This window comes from Notothenia coriiceps, unplaced genomic scaffold (genome assembly GCF_000735185.1).
Source record: "Notothenia coriiceps isolate Sejong01 unplaced genomic scaffold, NC01 NC01_scaffold00000339, whole genome shotgun sequence".
Taxonomy (NCBI): domain Eukaryota; kingdom Metazoa; phylum Chordata; class Actinopteri; order Perciformes; family Nototheniidae; genus Notothenia; species Notothenia coriiceps.
Genome location: NW_011333040.1, coordinates 15,027,490 through 15,052,115, shown reverse-complemented (window position 1 = coordinate 15,052,115; position 24,626 = coordinate 15,027,490). Strand labels below are relative to the sequence as shown.

Below are 24,626 nucleotides of genomic sequence, written 5' to 3'. Positions count from 1 at the left end.
TAGCCACGACCGAAATGTGAATCAACGACAAAGAACGGACGAATGCAAATATCGACTTCTTTCCTTCGCCGCTCACGCTACCCGCATTGTACCTAGGAACTTCGGATATAAGGTAAGATATCTTACGCTTGTTCTCTAAGCTATTTACCTCTCTTCGATTGTGACTAATGTTTTCTCACCCGACCTTCCATCGTCGTTCCTTTTGTTCCGTGCCGACTCAGGACTCCGTCCTCGTGAGAAATCGAATCTATTCCTCTTTGTGTACCGTTCTCCGATTTGGTACTAAATTGTTTCCCGCTCCCCTCGCGTGCAATTGTACTTTTACTACCCCTGGCGGTCCACTTGTTGTCATGGAGAAGCTGCCGTCATGGCGGCCCATCTCCTCCAGCACAGCGGCCAGTTCGTTTAGGTCTCCATCGGGGAAGTGCTGGGCCTCCCACAGATCCAGGATCACTCCTGTGGGACTGGACTTGGTGGCAAAGTAGTTCAGATACCTGAATGAGAGCAGAAGGACGACGTATCTCGTTAATATTACATGACAGAATAGATTTCCTTCTCCCACCTTGTTATAGCACAAAGTTACTTAGAGATAGAGTGTGTGTTGTAGTCATGGAGTTCTGTCATGAATCAACTTTACTGTAGGAAACACACTCAAGTATACTAAAGCTACAGGCTGCAACTACAAATCACAACAAAGGCCAAATCAAAGTGTTCCATGGATCAACATCAAACTTTCTTCATGATAAAAAACATTCTTACAAAAAAATTATGATTTTTTTTAAGGTCAAATATGTAACGTGTCTTTGCAGAAGGGAAATCAAATTACTCTGAAAAGGATTCTGAAAAGCTAACAATCTCTACTTTCTCATGTAAGAAAGTAATCCCTTTTCATGTATTGTCATTGCTCTAAAAGTGAAATGTAATGTATCTTGATCTGACGTGCTCTCTTCAGAACCTGACTAACCTAAAATGTGAAAACATATTAAAAGCCCCTGATATCAGAGCATACTGTACAGCAAAACACGCGGGAAAATACCATATAACGTAAAACATTTATTGAGTGAAGGACTTGTGAAATTTGCCATAATAATTGTTTATTCTACCCATTTCAGATTATAAGAAAACAATGCATTTTCAAGTTGATTAAGAGCACCAAAATGTATCAAAAAGTCCACAGGGAGAACAGTTTTCATGAGAACAGTACATAATAAAGCTGTCGCAAATAGACATTGCATTACATCGTGGTTGTAGAGAAAAAGTCTAACGCTGAACCATCTGTGAATAAAGTATTGAAGATGCTTTCAAGTGAAAAAGAAAGCCATCAGAGTTGAATCCCATGAGGAGAAAATGAGACTTTCTGTTCCTCTGTAAATCCTGTGATGGTACTGCTGGCACACTCTGCAACTGTTTGAATACCAGAGACGTGTACATAACTCCTCTGCTCCTTTCTGTCTCTAATCCTGTACTTTCTACTAAGTTTTTTACTTCTCAAAACAACCAATAAGCTATTTTCATCACTTCCTTACTTACTTTGTTTCTTTTTTTCCTCACTTTCTCTATCTATCTGCAGTATGTGATAGGGACTGTTGTGCAGCTTTGTAAACTCTATAACTGAGATCCTGCTTTTATGCATGCATGTGCATGTTTGTGTATGTGCGTGTGTGTGTGTGTGTGTGCGTGTGTCACCTGTCAAGGTTGAGTTTGTGGGCCAGCAACCTCCAGTCATTGCCTCTGGTCTGCGGTGCATCCAGACTGCCACACAGCTTCTGTCTGATGGATAAGGGAATACGGAAAGCATTGGGTCCCACTAAGGTGGTGATATTACTGGCAGGGTCCATCAGGGACGTGTCTATGCACTGGAGATCCTGGAAAGAACAGAAAGAAACTGGTCAATTGTTGGAATCGATATTAACACAAAAAAGAAATAAAATAAACACTATAACCAGAGATGGCAAAAGCTCACATCCTTTACTCAAGTCGAAGTACAGATACCCGTGTTTAAAAATACTCTGGTAAAAGTAGAAGTACTGACTAAACTTCTTTACTCAAGTAAAAGTAAAGAAGTAGGGGCTTTGACGTACTTAAGTAAAAAGTACCCATAACTGACCTCCCTTTATATTAATAGAACAATAATGTCATTGTTAGCTAATGAATGTTTCAATGCTGAACAACGGCAACATGACAACGTTTTCATTGGTCTCTCTTGTTTAGAGAAGACCAGGAAATTATGGATACATGGATCGTGTTCAAATCAATAGGCACGCAGTGACTCTAAATAATAATGATCACACCACCAAACGCAGTAAAGAGCCTATTTTGAAAATGTAAGAAGTAGAAAGTACAGGTATTTGTGTTAAAAATGTAAGCAGTAAAAGTTAAAAGTCGTCAGAAGAACAAGTAGTGGAGTACTTATACCAGAAAAATGTACTTAAGTACAGTAACGAAGTATTTGTACTCCACTACTTCCCACCTCTGACTATAACTCACTTATCGAAGACACAGGATAACAGGGATACATGTGCAATCCACAAGAAAAGTACCATATGGATCATTTATTGTGTATCCATGTGGCAGGTGGCAACAAGTTAAATCTGTCACATTTAAATTGCAGGTATGTCCCCGTCCTTCTGGAACAGATTCTGGTCGTCTCTCTGCTTACTGCTTTCGACGTGACCAATTAGAAACAAGTCTCCTAATTAATAGAAGAGTGAAACAAACATAAAGATCTGCTTTCAATCACTCTCTCTTTCCTGTCGCTGTCGATCTCTGTCTCTTCCTAAACCTGCATTCCATTAATCTGCCACCACTGGGCTGAGAGGAGGCAGTAACCTAATGAATGTGCCTTGGCAGAAGAAACAACAACTGCCACTGTTGATGTGAATGATCACTTTTTTACTGCGTCTACTTAGCCCCAATTTACAACAGAAAGCTCTCTGCTGCTGGGGATTGAATGATGGATGCAAAGGGACATCTCTGTTTCGCTCTTAAAATAAGAAATGCTTTAAACCTGCTTTATTTCACTGTTCAACACGCAGGACGCTGCCGTCTGGAGAGACTAGATCTTTTTATTCAACGCGTTCACAAAGAGACTCAATAAATACTGCTATAAATAATAAATCATACTAGCTACTCAGCTATATTCACCATACCTGCCAAACATACCAGCAAGTATTTTGTAAGTTTAGGTATGGCCTATTAAAATAGATTACAACTGATTACTTAGAAAACTACATTTTTAACATAACTCATTTCCCAAATAGAAGTACTGATTTTTATTGTGCACTTGTTACACGGATAGCTTTGGCCCCAAAAATGCTGATTGTTTTGAAATAATTGTCTAGAAGGCGTAATGCAGTAATATAGAGGATCACAGGAGAAATTCTAGTTTAGACACTGTGCAAATCTTTGAACCTGGGAGCACAAAAAAGTGTATTTTCAGTTGGGCAATTTCCCCATGAGTATCTACTGTATATTCACCTAAAAACAAATGATAATTCCACCAGTGATCAGTGACCAATGCAGGAGAAGTACAAACTATCTGCCTGCAGCAGCCTCACTATATGCAGTCAAAAATCAACATACCTGTTTAACTAAGAGGTTAACAATTTGTGAAAAGCGTGGGAGAATTAAAAGCAGTGACATTCCGAACAGACACACACACACTGTGACTTTGTGGTTACATGGAGCAGCAGAATCAAAGAGGAGTTATTCCACTGGTGGCATGTGGCCTCCAGCCCCGTATGAATGATTGAACAGAGTCACAGAACCATAGCACGAGCGCTGACTGTCTGACAGATAGCGGAAAACTTAGTGACTTTAGGACCTTTAGTACGACGGGAATGAAGAAGTGTAGTGGAAGGAGCCTTTGTCTTCTGCAGCTCTCTAATACATACAGCCAATACCCAACAAACAGAGTGTCTGTTTAACATTGTGCATGTGGTTTTCTACAAACGTACCTCCTCCAACGTGCTGCTGAGCTGAAAGATCTGTCCTTCTCCCTCCACCTGCCGCACGCACAGTTTACAGCTGATCTCTGTGGTGGCTGGGCTCAGTCTCTCCAGGGTGAAGGTACAGTGAAGAGTTCTCTGACTGCCGCTCCACACCTGATAGAACGGGATCTCCTGGAAAAAACAGAATGGATGATATGCATGTTTTTGCAAACAATTTATAATCATGCAAAAGTGTTTGTAATAAATGTTATTATCAATGGTAGTTGATCAAAGTGAAGCATTGTGAATGTATTTTACTCTGGACCTTAAAGGCTCCATATTACACTGTTTTTCATCAATATATTATAGGTCTCAGATATATACAAAACATGTCTCTGAAGTGTTTGGCTCCAAACACCAAACAGATCACCCATTGTAGCATCCCATAATCCCCTCTGTTTCAGCGCTGTTTCAAAAGTCCCAACGTCCCTCTGCGAGATGAATACACAATGGTGCTCTAGGAGGAGATTCAGGTGATAAGGTAGGCGGGGTTACCTTGGTTGGTGATTGGCTAATGGTTACACAAGCCAAAAAATCGTTATGACATCATAAAGTGGCCAAAATCTGATCAGCTCATTTTCAGACAGGTTTTTATATAAATGGATCAGGACAAGAAGTGAGCGAATCTTTTTTCCTGAAAACTTTCAGAGTCTGTTTACACAGAGGGGACACATGTTTATGAATAAATTGGATTTTGCATAATAGGTGACCTTAAAGGTGGGGTACGTAATTTTGGAGAAACCAGCTCGAGTGTGCTAGAATTTGAAAATACACAGCCGGAAAAAATCTGCCACTTCCTTACAGAGCCCCTCCTCCAACACACACGAACGCGCACATGACCAATGAGGGCACGAGATAAGTTTGTGCACAGACAGGCAGGTAGGCCATCAAGTTATTTTAGCCGGGCCGGCTAAAAGGATTGGTCGTGCTTTTTACAGTACTACAGTACTACGGCTTCCACAGATGACATTTTTTAATGGATTTTTTGTCAAAGCACTTAAGATATTCATTGCTATCTGTGTGTTAAGAACATTCCATGGAATATAAAAAAAAGTGTATCTCGAGCCGGTTTCTCAAACTTACCTACCCCACCTTTAACTGCACAACGACAACCAACAATGAGCCATGGTGCTAGTGTGATCAAATGTATGTTACCTTAAAGGCTAAACATTAGTGTATCCTTGTTTGGCTCAAATTAATACTACTTTTAACTGTGATGTGTATGTAAAGATATTTTTCTACACCATGCATCATGTACCTGAAAGTGCAGAAGTAGTGAAATATTCCTCTCACCTGATACTTTGCGATGAGTTTGCTCTTCCAGTGTGTGTGGGGCACGTCGTGGATTGACAGTCTCAGATTATGTGTGCTGTCTTTAAAGTTCAGGGTCTTTGGTTCATCCAGAAGCTTCCCTCCCATCTGGATCTCCATCTGAAGAACCTCCTACACAAAATCACACAAAAATGCTTACAGAACATTTCCTCAACTTTTCTTCTCTCATGCTCACTGAACGATATGTTGTCACCAAGCATTAGAGATTGCAGAAGGCTTTTATTTTGTCTTGTGAAAAGGCAAAGCATGTTGAATGTTGCATTTAAGTCCACAGCAACATGAAACACAGGAACGTTTTTATTAGATTACCATAACAGACCCCAGCATAGCTCTGCTAACTGCACTCAACTACAAACAGACATTAAGAGGCAACATATAAACCTTGATTATTAATGCACCAAATGTCAAAGTACTGCTTTTGTAAGATGTGGGAAAGAAGCATATATTTAATGTAAGACATTTACATTTAATTACATATATTGAGTTTAGAAGATGACTTCAATCCACCATATTACTTATAAAAACAATACCTAGAAAAGTAATGATTGACTGACAATTCCATAGCCTATTTGTGTCTTTCCCATCAAGATTAAGACTTATCCTTGTGCACTTCCTTTATCATTGTAAGAATACTGTAACCACCTCACTCAGAGCATATTCTAAAGTTGATTCACTGTTCCTAATGTGGGATTCTGTTTGAATTCAATATCTTCAATTTCACCACATGAAAAACATAATCAGTTAAAGCAAAACTGATCCTGCCCATTCGATGTCTGTGCACATTTTGTGAACCAAAGGCAGCACATTTTACTTTGCTGTGCTGCAGCTGTTTCAATAATACATTGCACACACAGTCCTGTGGGGATCTCTTCTCATTATTTTCAAATTGACTTCTGTATATCAAGTAAGCCCACACTGAGAGAGTACTAAGAAAGTAACTGCGACCCTACAAAAGCATAATGCTAAACACATATCAATTTACCATATTTAAAGGCTTGTGAAACTGCACATATACACTAATAGGAATTAAAGAAACACAGACACAAACACTGATGTAGGAATACGTTTTTCAGTATGACTTCTGATGCCTCCTACAACCTTTTCAAAATAATCAATTCCTCCTTCCCATCATCTTCCTACACAGCAGATATACGGCAGAGACTTCCCCTTTGAAACACAAACCGATCAATTATACTACACACAGCCTCCATCATTAAAAGAGCCACCTCTGAACTTTGTGTTCAAGCTACAATTGCTTGTTTGAAATGGTGAAAAATGAGTGTGTGTAGATATTTGCGTGAGCGTGTGCATGGCTGTGTGCCACGCTGACACTTGACTTATCATTGCATGCATAAATTACCAATGTTAATCTCCCGTATCAGATGGTCCCTCCAGTGCTTAGAGTTTGTTTGAATTCTAAAGCGTCGTTATTCTGACATTGCTTGACCCTGTTTTGTTTACTGCTTCTCAGCTCTCTTCCAGAGGACTAGAGGTGAGAAAACTTATATTTATGACTCTGGGATAACTTTTATTCAAGCTGTAATATATTGCATTTCAAATGCAAATTACCAAGGAACTGTTTAAGCATGGGTGGTCCAAGGGAGAACTAAAATCCCTCACGAGACTATTGAACACAACAAAGCCCTCAACCTCAAATATCCCATCAATATTTCATACAATCACTGTTATGCATTGTTAAAGCATTTATACGGCATTCTGTGGCCACATACTGTATATAACATGTCCAAACAGGGCCATCTCACGCATCACAACCACAATAGAACTGGACATCACACACCCACTCGATCAGTACCTCCCCCTCTGCGTAGGTACAGAATATCAAAATATAAAATGACTCACTTTGAAAAAAGCTTGATTCCTGCAGCCATTGGTGCCTTAAGGCCTCGCTGAGTGTAACTGCCATGTGTGTCTGTTGTTGTCTCTGTTATTGTTTATATAATGTATGTATATTGTGTACATGTACAGTGCTGTGAAAATAAAATCTCCCTGGGGACAATACATCTAATCTAATCAATCAATCAAAGTAAGGACATGTGTGTGGACAGTTTGGGTCAGAGATGTAGTACAAACAAAACAGTTGTTAAATAACAACTAAACAAAACTATTTCCGGGTTTGATTCGAGCAGTTTCAACATTTTACCTTGAGTGAATCCTGTGTGTCATCCAGGCAATAGACCCTGATGTGATAGTCCAAAGTGGTGCAGCAGACGGGTCCAAAAACAGCCAGTTTGAGCCTCTTGGCGGCTGCCTTGCAGATTGACTGCCCCACCAGGCAGTATGTCCCCAGTGTCTCTGTGAGGATGTGACATGCCTCAGAGTCCATCTGGACATAGCAGGGGGTGGTGAAGTTTTCCTCTCCCACTATAACCACATCCTGCAGAAATGACACAAGCAAACATATTTTTAGACTTTAAGAGTGTCATGCTGGGTCCATGATGGGCAGCTGAGACTGGCATGTTGTACATTTAACATGTGACTCTTCCGTCCTCTCAACTGAAGAAAGATCGAGAGCATTTAAGAAAGACTGCCTTCAAAAACAAGTCTTTACTTCTTATCACTGCTGTATGATAAGTATATAGAATTATTTATAATGGCCCTAAGTAGCCTGACTATTGTTTGATCTACTTCCTTGCATGTTCGCTATTGTCAAAGCAAACTCCAATGTTATAAAATCCAGGGAAAATTCACAACCTTTGTGACAACACCAATTCTGTTTGAAAACATACTTTCATCAACACACGTTTAACACAATATATATCCTTGTGCTGAAAAGAGAAACCGTGGAAATGTAGAATATTCTGAGTTTACACAGGTCATTTTGTTTACCCCTTTTTTATTTGGAAAGAGCCTTTATTTGTCGGTGCAGACTGCTTTTAGTGAAACGTGGGCATTATTTAAATACTGCATTTATTTTTGGGATTAAGCCACATTCTGTTTGTTAACATAACACAACCGGACCAGCATTTGGAGCCATTTTCCACTAATGCAAACAACACCCGAATAAACAGGCTGTGGTTTCTAAAGGAGGCTTTCCACTGTTGTTACAAACAGGTATTTGTCTATGCAATGCCATTACTGATGTGTATAGAGATAGCTCTGTAGATATAAACTATTTAAAAGCAGAAGAAAGCCCAACCGCAAATGTTAAACCACTTTGACTTGTGGAACTTTTGAAGAGGATAATCACTGTGTGACTCGGATTGAGAGTCCAGTCAAGGTTCAAGGTTCTTTATTGTCAAACTAACATAGCTACTGAGTAATTATGTCATTGAAAATGTTAGGTCACAGGCTTCTCCAACAATCGGTCATTCAACTTAGAAAACCTTTAGTAGAATTTAGATTCACCACATTCTTTTATTTGTGTTGAGACACTGAATTGAAATGTTAACGCATTTCTGGATGTGAATATGTCTTTTGAAAGTAATCAAGGTGTCCATTAAGAGAATGATAACAATTGCTTGGAGCTGCCATCTGTGAAGTGTATCCAATCCCACTGTGATTATCTGCTGGCTGCTGCTCATGTCATTTCTACAGCTCTCTGTCACAGCCGGCGTTACGCTGAATCCATAAGGCTGTTTGGGTCGAGTGAGGATGCACAGGCTCTGTTCTTACCAAATGATTAACTAGTTGTGCACATATTCATGTTTTCTTGTGTGACCGTGAGTCATTGTGTGTTCATGTCTGTGGAAGCAAACGTGTGTGATACAATTATTGAGCTTTAGACAAAGTTCATGTGGAGTTGTGTTCCTGCAGATGAGCAAGCCGAATCAATACAAGGAGGTAGAAAAAGCAATATTGTCAATCTGTTATTACTGGTAATCACAACTGTGGCTGCTCCCCCATGATGTGAGCGGAATTCAATTACCTTCTTCTCCCTGTTTGGTGGAAAACTTTTTGATGGGAAATGGATGTTGTACTGCAATAAGAGAAAACAAATCGACTTCCTGATGAAATTCCACTTTTCATTTTTCTCGTCTCTAGCCACTTTGCACCCGACCGCTTATCTCTCTCTCTCTCTCTCTCTCTCTCTCTCTCTCTCTCTCTCTCACTCACACACTGACAACACACACACACACACACACACACACACACACACACACACACACACACACACACACACACACACACACACACACACACACACACACACACACACACACACACACACAGATTCTTATGCATGGCTAATTGTGCAGAGACATTGTGTTAAGCTGTGATAAGCAACAGAAGACAGCATACGGGAGCCTTGTAGACACAGTGATGCTGCAAGACAGCCTTATCACCGACACCCACACAAACAGCGATACACACACATGCACCCACACACAGGCGGAGAAACAGAAAAACAAGCACTCATACGCGGCCACGCACACACAGGAACAGATTGCTGAGGTAGAGACTTCATGCTGAGAGACTTGGGAGGAGGGAGAAGGGGAAGACTAGAAAAAAGGAGGGATAGAAACACATAAGAAGAAAGATGAGAGAAGAGGAGGATGGCAGGAGCATTACAAATTGCTTCTGATAGGAGTCTTCAACCCCCTGCTCGTCTGCTAGCCTGTAGGCACTTTGTGTTTACTGAATTCTCTCCCTTTCCTTTCTTTCCCTCTCCCTCCTTCCCTGCATGCATGGATGTGTAATGCAGGCTATTCTTCTGGAGGAAGACGATAAAATATGTGTGCACGCATGTGTATTTAAACTGTGTGAGTAATACTGTGTACATGACTGTGTATTAATGATTTGGTTATGGCTGTGTGCAGGTGCATGGTTATTTTGTCTAAATGCATTATAAACAGACTTCCCTATGTCAGGATTATTTAGCTGCTGCGCATGTTGGTGCATCTAAATGCATCGCTTTGAACACTGGCAAAAAAGTAAAAGCTGCTTTCCTTTGCCAGCTAGTTCAGAAGTTGCACATTATCGGTCACTAAAAACAGAGGGACAACAAATACAGTGTTGAACACCCACCTCCCACTCTCCCATGGCCAGTTGGTTCCTCAGCTGTATGAGCCAGTCTTCCTGGACGTTGTCGGCACAGTGGTGGATGGTGAGGATTACCGGTCTGGTCAGCAGGGCTCCTGGAGGTCCACAACTCACCACCGGACTCAGCACCGTCTGGATGTCCTCTACTGGGGGTCTGGAAAAGTCAGATAATGCAGAGGAGAGATGATTCCTCAGAAACGAGCGACACGAAGGCTGCACTGTTGCTACCAGTTAGTGGGATCATCAACGGCAATCTGTTGTATTCTTCATAATGTTCATATATGAAAACTCCTAACAGATCAGATAAGAGTAGCACAGAAAATCAATCAGAGGATGATTAGTGGAGTCAGCGGGGCTGCAGCTGGAGTCAGTGGTTCACTGATCATGAGCAGAAAATAAATGAGTACAGGCTACTAGCTCTCCTGCTTTTACAGAAACCTCAAGTATAAGAACCTCAATTACCTGCTTACTAATGTATCTTACAATACAGCAGTATGTGTGACATAGTAAACTCCAGTATTTCAGTATTTTATCATCTATAATTATTAGATATATATCACTGATTGACATAATAACATAAATAACACCTACAGAGATACTGGGCATTAAGGATTTTGCTGGGAGTCAAGTGTATATGTGTATTCATATAATAATAATAATAATAATAATACTTTTTGACATATCTATTGTTATTTGTACGTTTGTTTTCATATACATATAAAGCAAACCCGCATTCTCAAACAGTAGATTGCATATTAAAATAACCAACTCATTTTCTTCTCTCATGTTGCTGAAGATATCTATCGTCTGGGAAAGAAGCCCAGATGATGGATCTTAATTTCAGCAGTATTATTGATTTGACAGTTGGAGCTCATTATTGACTCATGATGGGTTCACATGGGTCTGAGAAGCCCACAGATAAAACAGTAGGATTCAAACCCACCCGTTGACTTACCTATGCAGGGTTAGGGTCAGCCCTTAATGCAATGCAGTTGTATTGATTGGTAAGGTTATGAATCTTGTTTCATACAAATGGAATATACATGTTGTGTTGTGTCTGCATGGAAACACACACCTGATCATTGAATCTTTCTGGCTTGCCAAGTGTTACTAAGGCAAGTCAATGAAGCTATGTGATTTTGCGAGGCAGCTATTGACTGTGAGGAAGACAGAGGACATAGAAGAGGTTTGACTCTGAGAAATACAGTAGCACACTGCAGGGAGCCTAAGCCTTATTGACTGCTATTGATTGGGGATAAGCTAGAAAGGATGCATGGGATAGAATACATGAAGCAAAGTGTAACAAGCGTCCTAAAGCTCTGTGCCTGGCTGCATAAACTGCCTTGAGTTTCAAACCCAAGGGTGTCCCTTAAGCAAAATATGACATTAAGCCCAGTGGCTAATTTAGAAGTGTCGCTTGAAGCCTTCGAGTTTAGACCAAGGTTTTAATGGTGCACCTCATATACTATTGCTACGCATCACTCACTTTAAAGTCACTTGTCAATCTTAGTGTCAGTTATGGTAAGCTTCTTCAAAAGGGACAAGAAAGATCAAACTAAAATAAATCCAAACTGGACAGACAAGAAACATGCAGTTCTTCTCCAAAAATGTGGTATAAATATAATATAATCATTCATTTGTATAATATAATACTAAAACAAAGATTTCACGATAGATTGACAATCAAAATGATAATCTGTAAAACGTTGAATATCACTCATAGTGTCTAGTGGGTTTCCCCTGTCCTGAAGAATGTCTGTTGGTTTCTTCTACAAACAGTGTCCATAAAGTAAGGTTATAGTGGATAATACACAAACCGTTCCGCAAACAGTTTTCCAATGGAACTTTAATGTAATAATAAAAATGGCAAACTAATTCTTAAAAGAGATGCTGCTTTTGAATGATTAGTTTTCCTTTCAGGAACAAACAAAATTCACTTCCATTGTACTTGGGCGGACGGAGAAATCTTGGAAACATATCTGACAACCAAAACAAAACAAAACCAGTTGTACAGACTAAAATCATTATGTGAAAATATATTTGGCTCTAAAGACAACATGTGACAGAAAACATACTGACTTGTCTCTTTCTCTCTCAACAGTATGATAAATAAATGAATATATATGTGGCTATTTATGGTTACCTTTGAATAGAGTGCCGATATTATCTCTAAATTAGCTTTGAATTAATAATTATACGCTGCTGGAATATAGACATTTTCTCTCTTGTCTCTCATGTCGCACTGAGAGCTTTGCCTCATTGATGCACAGGGTTTGGAAGTAAAGGATTATAGTACATGTAACAGGATTATAGTAATCCCAAAAATAACCACTAATCTGTTAGTTAGTGTGGAAACAGCAATCTCTTTGCCTATGCTGTCAAAAGCTTGGTGTTAGTTTTTTTCTTTGCAGTTAACAAACATTTCACACATCTAGAAATGATGGCTGTTATGCGCTTTGGGTAATCACACTGACTCTTAAATTACTCTAAATTAAACAATATTGATTCACTTAGATCATTATGTGGATTACTGTGCAGATTAATATTTTAAGTAGGCAATAACTAATGTGTAAAATCCCTTATAATCTTCTCAACATTAATTATTGAACCAATATAAGAAAGCTGTGGTATTAGCTGACCTCTGGTAGATGAATCACCAAAAGAATGTATTCACAGATGCACTATTCACTATAAATACTAATTATTCATCCACTGCTGTGCATCCTAGGACCCCTTGTCACACTGTACAAATTCTCCACACACAAACATTCAAACAGGTCTGAGAAGTGAAGACAAGAAAAAATAAGAAAATAAAAGAAAAAGAAAAAGAACATAAAAAGAGATGAAGAGATAAGAAGAAGAATGGCAACAACAGAGAGGAACGCAGAGGAACACAAAAGCCACAGAGAAGAAAAGTGAGGGTAAAACGTACCTCAAGCTGTCCTTTCTGTGCACAGTCACATACATCTCGTAGACCCTCCCCTGAGGAACAGCCCCCGCTGGAACCAGCAGACTCACACCTGCAGGAAAGAGGACAGGGAGAGCAGGAAGGAGGGAAGTGGAAATAATCAGTTTCATCCCTGGATTTATACATTTCAACATGCACAACTGAATTATTGAATGTGCAACCCATTATCATTTCATCATTATGATTAATTATTGAATCATCATTTTTAAAGGCAACCTGTGATAAAACGTTCTCCTAAATATATCATCAAGTGAATTGTGGTGGCTTCTAAGAGCTGCTCCCTATCAGCAGGTTACATTATTCATTATATGTGTCTGCACACTGCTTTTAAATCCTACCATAAGTCTACTGAAAGTATTTTTTGTTTTACAAGGTAGCATGAGAACATCTCAAGGTTGTTTTGTCTTTTGTTTAAACTTGACTTTGCAGGATTGGTCAACTTTAGTGCAGGCAATGCATTTCATCTTCATTAAATCTACAATACCTATTTACCTATTTTTATTTATGATAAACTTTGATGTCATTCTTACTATGTAGGCTATAGATGTTTAGGTTATGTCATTGTTACTATTTGTGTATATAATCAAACCCAAATCTAATTTGCACTCTCTTGCATTGACTCTGTGCCACCTTTAAAATTGGCCTTAGGAGTCACCGCTGGTTACTGCATCTTCATTAGACAGTTACCAGATTCATGTTAAGTGTGTGTAGAAAGTCTACCAGAGTTGGGGACAATGAGGTGTCCTCCCTGGTTGTTGAAGGATCCGTGAGCGGTACAGGAAGGGTCCCGTGTTCGGGCCAAGCTCTGGTTGCGAAGGTTCATGGTGTCGCTGTTATCCAACAGAGACTGAGTTACCTAGGAATAAAAGACAACAGTCTTAATGTCAGAATTAAAGGGAAACACATGCTTTTTCAGTATTGGGAATGACAATCTCCAATAGATAATGGAATGGATAAAGTTATTTAAATAAAAATAAAACATTACACAGGGTTAGGACTAACACAGTTACCAAGCAGCAGAGAGGCATTAACCTTAGGAATCGTGCAAACATGCTATTGCAAATTTGTTTTTGATAATGGGTCATTGAGAAAGTCAATGGTTTGTTCTGTTAGTGTGCTTAGTGAGACTTATAATGAGGTCAGGCATTAATCACAGTTACACACTGCATCCTACAGCATGTAAAAGCAAGATGCACCCCTTAGGCCGTTCACACCGCAGTACTTTTCCCACTTTAGTTCTGATATAGTTCCGAAATGTTGCGTTCACACCAAAAAGAGCCGGAACTAAAATGAGTTCATCAGAACCTTTTTGACCCCCTTTTTCCGTCCCTGCTAGAGAGCAGGTACTTTCGTGGGAGAAAAAGGTTCCTATGTCTGATTGGCTGGGAGGAATGCAAACCACGCCCCATAAAACTGCGAAAAGGTTTTGTGAAGCCGTCATTTTATTATCCTCGCATTAGCATTATTAGTATTAGCCCAGCGCACAAACGCAGAGAGACTAACTTATGGCAACACAAAAGAAAACATGGGAGCGGTGGAGATGAGGAGGTGTCGGCGTTCTGGCGATTTACTCGGAAGGCTTCAGTAGAAGCAACTGGGAGTCCCAGCAGCTTCTACTGAAGCCAGTCCCCAACTCTGGGGACTTCTGGCCGGAGACTTTGGGTGACAGTATACGTCGTGAAGTTGTTTGCGGCCTGCCAGTAAACCCAAGGCAGAAGAAGAAGAAGTGACGTAAGCGGCTTCTTTTGCGTAATCTTCCCTCAGGAACTTATTCCGGTGTGAACGCGATCTGTACTTCATGAGAACTAAAGAGTTCTCATGAACTAAGCTCTCATGAACCTTTGTGGGAAAAGTACTGTGGTGTGAATGCGCCTCTTGTGTGTGGAGGCTGGAAGACCAGGCTTCCATTCTGGGGTCCAGAGAAGATTCACTAAGCAAGGCCAATCTCTGGTTGTAAAGGTCATTGTAGTTTTATTTTTGTGCCATCATTGCCAGCATTGGAATAGGAATATGTTAATGCTCTCTATCAAAAATTATTTCCATGCATTTGCCTAGCTGGTGCCTTTTATTGTCATTTTCTCCTGGTACCAATCAAATCAAATGCTAAGCAGACAATGCGTCTAACTACAAGTGCTGTCGCAGGGCTGAGCAAAGAGGGCGGATTTAAAGTAAACCTATGAAACCACCTAAGGGTAAGAGGTAATATATTACGTGTTTTGCCTTTCCCTTTCCAAATGTCCACTGTGAGTTGTTAAATAAGTATTAAACATTCAGTAGTAATATTCTCAAATTCGCGAGGGAAAGTCAATTGGGTGGTCCAAAAGTACACGATTAACAACACCAATTGTAACAGAGAAAATGATCAAATAGAAGTGCCACTGACATGTGAAGCTCAAAGATAGTGAGTTCAGCGCTCATACCGCCTCAAGACAGGTGCAGTGATGAAACAGAGCCGTTTCATCTGCATTTGTGACAAGTGATTCTCGTATGCATGCCATGTAGTAGACAGAGCAGAGGGAGGAAACTGGGGCACTGAGCTGCATGTATACTAATGCTGTTTGCTTTTGTATTTATGTGCCTGGGAATACATAGTGTTTCAGAACTCTATGCTTCAGCAGATCAGGAGGAAATATTTCAAAATCCTACTGTTAACTGTGATGATTATGATTATATTGACTGTTTATGTTTTTTTTAACTCATGTTCAATGCCTTGTTAACATGCTATTGTAACAAAAAAATCTTACAATATTGAAATCATACAGAATACTTTTAAGTTAAAAATTAAAGTGGATGAAGGTTACTGACGTTAGACTGAGGAAGACTCTCATTACCTTAGGAGATAGTTTGGATGTGAAGTCCCCCCCGAGGTCATCCTGTGGTGTGACCAGACCAGAAGAGTTGTACACTTTGATCTTTAGGTTGGGAAGAGGATCCAGCAGAGGGGAGTTGGTCATTGGGATTTTATCCGAGACATCATGGAGAGCGTATACTGGACCTCGATACATGGCAGCTGCATTTGTCAAGTCAGGAGGAGCCGTCAGTAGATCAGCTGGAGGGATAAAGTGGAGAGAGAGCAAGGGACATGGTGAAGGGAAGGAGAAATGAATGAGAAAGAACAACTTTAATAGCACTGCCAGATTGTTAAACCTCAACACATGGCTGCAGTCTCGAACAGATGTAGGGGACTCGTAGATCAGTTAACAGGGATAACAGGAGTAAGATGAGAGCAGACGAGGCTACTGATAAGGTATCAGTGACAGGAATGATACATTACAGTACACAGGGGCATGACCCGGATCTAAGGCCGGTCATGGCTGATAATTAACTAACTAATTAATGAACACTGGCAATTGTTAGGACTGATCTATTTGGGCTCAGTTCATTCACACTTATCCTGTTCTACTCGATGTGTTACACAAAAAAGGGACTTACATGAGACCAAGAGTATGTTGATTTTATAATGCAACTACCTTCTTATACCTTTTTACATTGCTTCATTCTTTTGGCTCCTAACCTTTCTGACTTAAATATAGTAGGTACCGTATATATATGAGGTCTTGATGTTTTGCAGAACATTCTCAATAACACACAGTATTTGTAATCAAGAAGCTAAAAACCTTTAGCAGCAAATTCACACTTTAACAACAATGACTTCATTTTAGATTATTTCATCTAAATGTAATCCTTACTTCCTTCTGGAAAGATGCTGCAGCCAAGTGCTACTGATTGTAATAATAACACATTTGGCAATATCAACAAAAGTAAATCCTACATACTGTATGGATTTACTATAAAAAGACGAAAGTGATTATGCTCCGAGCAAACCCCATAACACAACAAGGTCAGTCACTCACATTCTAGTTTTGTTATTCTACCATAACCCTTTTTGGTTTAACACAATTTATTCTAAGGCCAGACAAAACATCTAAAGTGTTCTCCCCTTCTTGCTTCCACCAGAAAATCCAACATGTATCTGAGTTTTAATTGGAAACAGGACCATAGGAAGGCCAGTTACCTACTGAGAACAATTCCACATTTTTTCACACCAGAGCCTGAAATCCTGTTGTTCCCTCCACGAGCTCATCTATTCTAATTTTGAAATCCACACACACACACATCTGTCATCCATCATTCTTTTTCTCTCTCTATCACAAGGCTGTTTACCCTTAAAGCCAGTGGGTATTCCTGCCAAATCATCCCTGCTGAAATGTAATTAACAGCTAACGGAAAGCCACAGAGTGAGAGAGAGAGCGAGAGACTGAGAAAGAGAGAAATAGTCAGAGGGTGACAGAGCGAGGGTGATGCAGGGACATAATTCTTCATTAACAGTAATCTTAGATGGCCCCTTGACGAAGAGGGACAAGCATCCTAATGCTTTCCTGATAAAATGTCACCCGATTTCTGCTTATTCGAAGGCATTCGCCCTTGTACACACACACATGCACAATTATTTTAGCTTGCAGTTTTTTGTATTGCTGACCACATACAGCAACCTATTAAGGTTTCCTATAAAAGGTGTTCAGAGTAGCACCATATTGTTTGCAGATGTCACTCANGTTTCCACTTGTATGGGGTGAAATAGTGACTTAGAGGGGAGGATCACCGTCCCCAAGGTTTCCCAGCGCTCTGGGGCTCACCCCCAGGCGTTCTACTAATGTTTTTATTTTTTACCCTTTTTCTTTTTTAATTAAAAATAAAAAAATAATAATATTATATTGCAAACGTATCTGGTAAAAGTCCCGGCCTGATGGTAGACATTTAAGGGGGTTGTCGAGGGGAAAACTGTTAGGGTGACGCGGTCACAAAAAGAGTGAAAAAGTATGGTTCCATGGTGAATTGATTATTTTTTGGAGTACCTGGTGGATTGGAGGTGTTTATAGGTTTTTGTTATTCCGGGCGATGGGTAAGGTCGTCACCCATATTGGTTTAATGTCGGATTTTACTTGAGTTTCGAATTGGAAGAGATATAGCGGAGCAAAGTGTGTAATTTAGTTGTTAATGTTTTGTCTTAAACTATATTCGTAAACAAGTTTAACGTTAAAATTTTTAGGAGAAAGTCCAAAAATGTTGGAAATAATACTTTCACATCTGATGTAATAATACCATCATAATAAAATTTGTTGCTCCAAATTACAGGGGCTCGGTTTGTCTAGTGATCTAACGAACCGAGGGACTCTCTATCGTTTTATGTGGCGTACATCATGGGCTGTTGGTTGGAGGCGACACCTAAAAGGTTTTGGTATATTATTTTTGATACCAGCGTCTGGGTTCCAATTGAGGAGGACTCCGATCGGTGTACAAGACCAGTTTTTTTGATTTTTATTTTTTTTTTTTTGCAAATAAGGTCGGTTTGTGTCGGAGAACTAAGTAGATTGTCTGAAGTACGTTACGGAAGTAGGGGTCTATGATTATAATTATGATTAAGTAGAGTGGATTTGTGTTAGATTTAGAATAAAAAGTCGTACCTTTTTTACAAGTATTTTATGGTAGGGTAACAAAAACAAGATAACGGAAGAACCCTTTAGAGGATTTTTGTGTAGGCAAAAAGATCTTGTTTAATGTTTAGCGATTTTTACCCATTGTTTGTTGGGCCGGCCGTCTGTATGTCCAGAAGGACCCGCCCACGGTAAATACTAAAGCCCAGGGTGGGGCTTTTGAATGTAAAGGGGCCCTTTAGACTTAACAGTTGCCCCATTGCCCCGGAGAACAATCTGCGAAGCTCCTCTTAAAGACGAGTTGCCCTTCCCTACTCCCTTCCGGCGAGCACTTAAACAAAAATGCCTTTCCTCCCCAAAAAATCCAACGGTATATTCCGCAACTGCCTTAGAAATAATATCGCGACGTAGGTAACAAACCAATACACCCGTGTACCACATTGCGACCAACGGTTAAACCCATTTCGTACGTCCCGGTTTGAACTCCTGCGGTGTCCCCACCTCACTCCCAATCGTTAACTCTCTTTCCCTCTCTCTCTCTAACTCGCTCCGAGTGTATCTATCGCCCGGTCGCCAGACCGAATCGCGTGTCTCGGGCCTCAAAAACACTCCTCTCGGGCCGAAAACCCAGGGTACAAGAGAAGGGTTTTTATATAACTAACGGTCGAGGGGGAACAGGGGACCCCGTTAGTCAATGACAAACCATTCATTGGACTTAAAGGAAGGATTACACGGACGGACGTAGGACCGCGACTCAACGTATAAGAAGGTACTTTGGGTGAAGGAGACTATAGGTAACCAACGTCCTAGTTTATATATAACTTTATGCGTTTTGATTGGATCGTTTCTCATTGACTTGTCCGGACGGAACACGGCGTAGAGGTGAGTTTTTGGGGTGTGCTAGGTTGGGTCGCTTTTTTGGTCGAGCGCGGTCGGAAATTAAGTCTTAAAAAGTTCTTTATGTTATTTATTACTATATTTGATTGGAAGTTGTATCAAATTTTGTTTTATTTATAATCTGTCTCGGGAGTGTTATTGTGTATTTGTATTATTATTTGTTAATTGGTTTACAACACATAAGTCGGGACTAATTTTGAAGGGGGGGGCCGCCTGTCCCCAGGCGGTCAGAGAACCTAAGACAATAAAACCCCAAGCGCCCGGGAATTTTCAAAACCCTTGGGGACAGGGATCTCGTGGTAAACTCAAAGGGAAACCATTGTGTTTTAGAAGAGAGTCTCCCCTGCTACCCCTTCCCCAGAATAAAAGGGTAAGATTGTCATTTGTCTGTTCTCTTAGGGTCGGGTGAAACCTTTTAGTCCGACTTTGTTCCTCCCCCTAATACCCTCTGACAAAAACATATATAGACCTGGATAATTATTATAACTGCATTTTTTGACATATTATTCCCCTGGGAAATTTATATTGTTTTTACAATATAAAGCCTTGGGACCAAGTATTTTGTAAATATATGTTTACGTCGGCACTAATGGTCTTCAATTACGGGTTGTCGAAACAATTAGCTGTGACTAGGCTAACATATTATGACGATCCTATTTTCTTGATTCTCTACGAACGGACACAATGGGTCGGTGTATTAATCGGAAGACCAATCGTCCGGATGGTATTCGATTACGTTACTTCACATTATTTACATCCGGATTATTATTTATACTTGAACTTAAAACGGTTTGTCCTGTTTACAATTTATTTTTTCGTTATAAATTGGGAAAATCCTCACAGAAGAAGTGGTGTGTTGTGGTTTCTCTTCATGGTCATATCAAATAAGAATTTTTTAGAGACTGAGATAACCGGAAAATTTAAAAAAAAAAATTATTCGTTTCCTTGTCCGAAAGTTAAATCCTGGTTATTGACTGTCATATTCTTCTCTTTCCAATGTTGTACAGGTAACTCGGTCGTAGATCGTGACAAGAACCGCTAACGTAAAATTTTCCATGTAGGTGTAGCCCAAAGTCGGAAACAAGGGCCCACCACATTTAAAAAAAAATTTTCCAATCGTACTGTTACAGAGTACCAACTATCGTCGGTAAAATCAGGCCGGAAAACGGTGGACCGACAATATTCTGAAATCTTTTGTAGTGTGTTCGGGGCTCGTACGTGTTGTATGGACGGAATGGGTTCTCAGGAGACCCTAGGAGGAAGTTCCTTCTGATGTACATGTGGTTATGGTCGCTATTGTTCCGTGTCCGGCTGATTACGGACGGGATAGTGTACTTGTAACCAGTTACGATGGAATTTTTTATGGTGTGGGGCTGTTTTCGGACTTTGGCTCACCTACATGGAAATTTTACGTTACGGTCTTCTACGATTCTACCGACCGAGGTTAACCCTTGGGTACACATTGAAGAGAGAAGTATATGCCAGTCATAACCAGGATTTAACCTTCGGGACAAAGAAGAATATTTTTTTTTAATTTTCCGGTTATCTTCCGGGCTCTCAAAAAAATCTTTATTTGGATATGACATGAAAGGAAACACCAAACCAACCAACTTTGCTCTGGTGAGATTTATCCAATTTATACGGAAAAATATTATGTACAGACAAACCGTTTTAAGCGAATGTTAATAAATAATAATCGGAATAGTAAATATGTGAAGTAATCGGGTAATCGAATACCCATCCGGACGGATTGGTCCTCACGAATTAATAACACCGACCATGTGTCCGTCGGAGAGAATCAAGAAAAATAGGGATTCGTTCATAATAATGTTTACTAGTAGGGCTAATTGTTCGGAACAACCGAAATGACAGACCATTCGGTGCGACGTCAAACATATATTCAAAATTACTGTCCAAGGGCTTATATTTGTAAAACATATAATTTCCAGGGATAATATGTCAAAATTGCAGTTATATAATATCCAGGGTCTATAATATAGGTTTTGGTACAAGGGTATTTGGGAGACCAAGTCGGGACAAAGGGTTTCACGACTAAAGAGACGACAATGAAATCTACTTTTATTCCTCGGGGGGAGGGGTGCAGGGAGACTCTCTCTAAACCCAATGTTTCTTGAGTTACCACCGAAGGATCCTGTCCAAGGGGTTTGAAAAGTCGGCGCTGGGGGTTTTTTATTGTCTAAGTCTCTGACCGCTGGGGGAACAGGTCGGCCCCCCCCCCTTCAAAATTAGTCCCGGACTTATGTTGGTAAAATTAACAAATAATAATACAAAAATACCAACCCAATAAATCATCCCGAGACCAGGATTTACTAAATAAAAAACAAAATTGTACACTTTCTAATCAAATTATGTAAATAAAATAAAACGATACCTTTAAGGGACTTATTTCCGCGGGCGCGGCTCCTGACCCAAAAAGCGACCCAAACTCAGCACCCACCCCAAAAACTCACTCTACGCCGTTGTCGTGGGAACAGTCAAATGAGAACGATCCAATCCAAACCGATAATAGTAAATATAAATAGAATACGTTGGTTTACCTATAGTCTTCACCATAGTTACTTTCCTTATACCCGTTGAGTGCGGTCTACGTCGTCCGGTGTCTAATTTCTTTCTTTAGGTCAATTGCAAATGGTTTGCATTGAACTAAACGGTTCCCCTGTTCCCTCCGACCGTTAGTTAATATAACTTCTCTTTAAACTGTTTTTCGGCCGAAGAGGAGTGTTTGAGGCCGAACAACGGCGTTCGTCTGGCGACTGATGCGATAGACGGAGCGAATTAGAGAGAGAGAGGGAAAGAGAGTTAACGAGGCTAATGGTTACACAAACCAACAAATCGTTATGACATCATGAAGTCGCCAAAATCTGATCAGCTCATTTTCAGACAGGTTTTTATATAAATGGATCAGGAGAAAAAGAGAGAGAATGTTTTTTCCTGGAACTTTCAGAATCTCTTTACACAGAGGAGACACATTTATTTATAATAAACATTAAAAAGTGGATTTTGCATAATAGGTGACCTTTAATGTTTATATGGAGACATATAAAAAGCTAATTTTAAATGTTTGATATGCAAGGTTGGTTCCAAGGAGGGACAAGAGAAACAATTACATTTTTGAGAGCAATATATTATTTTAAATTATATTTTGAAACCACTTTTTCTACAACTGTATTTACATGTAGTCTAAGGACAAGTATATTTAACACAACAAGTGTATGTTTTAGCATTGGCATGGATTATTTGAAATTTCATGGGTGGGATAGAAAATGTCCTCCAGTTCTGAAATGACTCATACACTATATGGGTTTCACTTAATATACTTTGATACATGCTTTTATGGTTATTTATTACTTTAAAGTGTGGTTCATTAAGAATAGCTACAGTACATATCGATAGGAGAGTTAGAAGCAAATCTTCTCTGAGGGTTAACAATCATGCATCCAACAACAACAACCTTTCCTGACAGTCATGTTGGCACATTTAATCACAGCACTATATAGATGATTCCTGCTATGTAGCCAAACTATAATAAAGGAGATAAAGATATGATTCATGGAATGGACAAAGTCACTTCAGTCTGGCAGCTTCAACACTCTTCCCCAAGGTAACTGAGGGCGCCTCGTCTCAGGCTTTCTCTCAGGTCTCAAGCCAAAGGAGGCTCTCCCAGACCAGCCACTCTTAGAATCCATTTTCATCTTTTTCCTCTTGCTTTCACTTCAGTCTGAAACTGCACCCTTGGCTTTTGTCAAGTCACCTCTTCAAACATTTCTTACATCCTCTTACTGCTTTTTTTTTGTTGATCAAGGTATTTTTATTGGTTTTAAGGACAAATTAAAATACAATGATCAGTACAATACAGTATTACATTCCAAATTACACAACCCCCCACCCGGTCCAACAGAGCAACACCCCTATTATGGTATTACCTTACCGATTAGTAATGACATCTCACTGTAAAAAAATATCCTAATTTTACAGGAAATAACTGTAAATGTTTATAGTAATTATCATGTTTTTTTAAATAACTTGCAAAATCCTATGGAAGCCTGTTTGCGCTACAGGAAAAAAAAAAATTCCTGTTAGTCAATATATATATATTTTTTAATGTATTCACTTTAAGAGAAGGGGATTTCAGAAACGAGTCTCGCAAGTTTGGCTCGAGGTAACATTAACAAAAGCTAACTGTTGTTAGACTATGTTCCCACATTACATTTGTGCCAACGCCTATAGTTGTAGTTTCTAAGATATTAGAAAGATGGTGTTCTGGAAGGGGTTTAGCATAGGATCAATTCCCTTGGGATGCTCTCAAGAACTGTAATTGTGTGTGTGTGTGTGTGTGTGTGTGTGTGTGTGTGTGTGTGTGTGTGTGTGTGTGTGTGTGTGTGTGTGTGTGTGTAACCCTGCTTCAAAGGTCCATCATACAAGATTTAGGGGATCTATTGGCAGCTGCTGATAATAACATCCATCATTATGGTTTACTAATTGTTATCTTTTTGTCCTCTAGGTTACACAGACCACTATTGCGGTAAGCATGTTGTAACTTCCGGTTGTTGTTGTTGTCATCTCCGGGTATCCCGTGTGCCTGTTCTGTTGCTGATAGCTTATTATCACCCGAAAATGACATCCGACTCATGAAAGATTTACGCCTCGGCCCGAAGAAGTAACCGATACTAAGGGCGGAGGTTGGATTGTTGTATGATTGGTAAATTTCGTACATAACCATGGTCATTTCCTCCATTCCCTTCATTGGTTTGTACTCCTAGTTCAATCTCGATCCTTTATCGTGGACCTCCCACCCCTTTCTCGGGTACCGATTCGATAGGTTCGAATCTCATCGATGGCAATCGTTTTGGGCTTTTCTCACATCCGTTGACACCTCAATGTCAGCGATTCTCTTCCTCTCAACACTCACGAATTCGACATCATTGCACCTAATGTGCAGTCCGTCAACGGCACTAGTTCTCAGAAAAATTTTGCTCAGCTAAT

The 24,626-nt window shown here is 39.9% G+C and overlaps 1 protein-coding gene across 1 annotated transcript in view; it reads right to left on the bottom strand.

Moving 5' to 3' along the window:
- The window catches only part of LOC104951431 (netrin receptor UNC5C-like), a 132,073-nt gene that overhangs the window by 11,685 nt on the left and 95,762 nt on the right, over nt 1–24,626 (bottom strand). The window contains exons 10-18 of the mRNA XM_010778077.1: nt 16,122–16,339; nt 14,011–14,146; nt 13,255–13,342; nt 10,308–10,476; nt 7,483–7,716; nt 5,283–5,432; nt 3,957–4,121; nt 1,687–1,865; nt 329–494 (exon numbers count right to left, since the gene is read on the bottom strand). Of these exons, the coding sequence (XP_010776379.1) occupies nt 329–494; nt 1,687–1,865; nt 3,957–4,121; nt 5,283–5,432; nt 7,483–7,716; nt 10,308–10,476; nt 13,255–13,342; nt 14,011–14,146; nt 16,122–16,339 (1,505 nt within the window). The remainder of the gene's footprint in view (nt 1–328; nt 495–1,686; nt 1,866–3,956; nt 4,122–5,282; nt 5,433–7,482; nt 7,717–10,307; nt 10,477–13,254; nt 13,343–14,010; nt 14,147–16,121; nt 16,340–24,626) is intronic.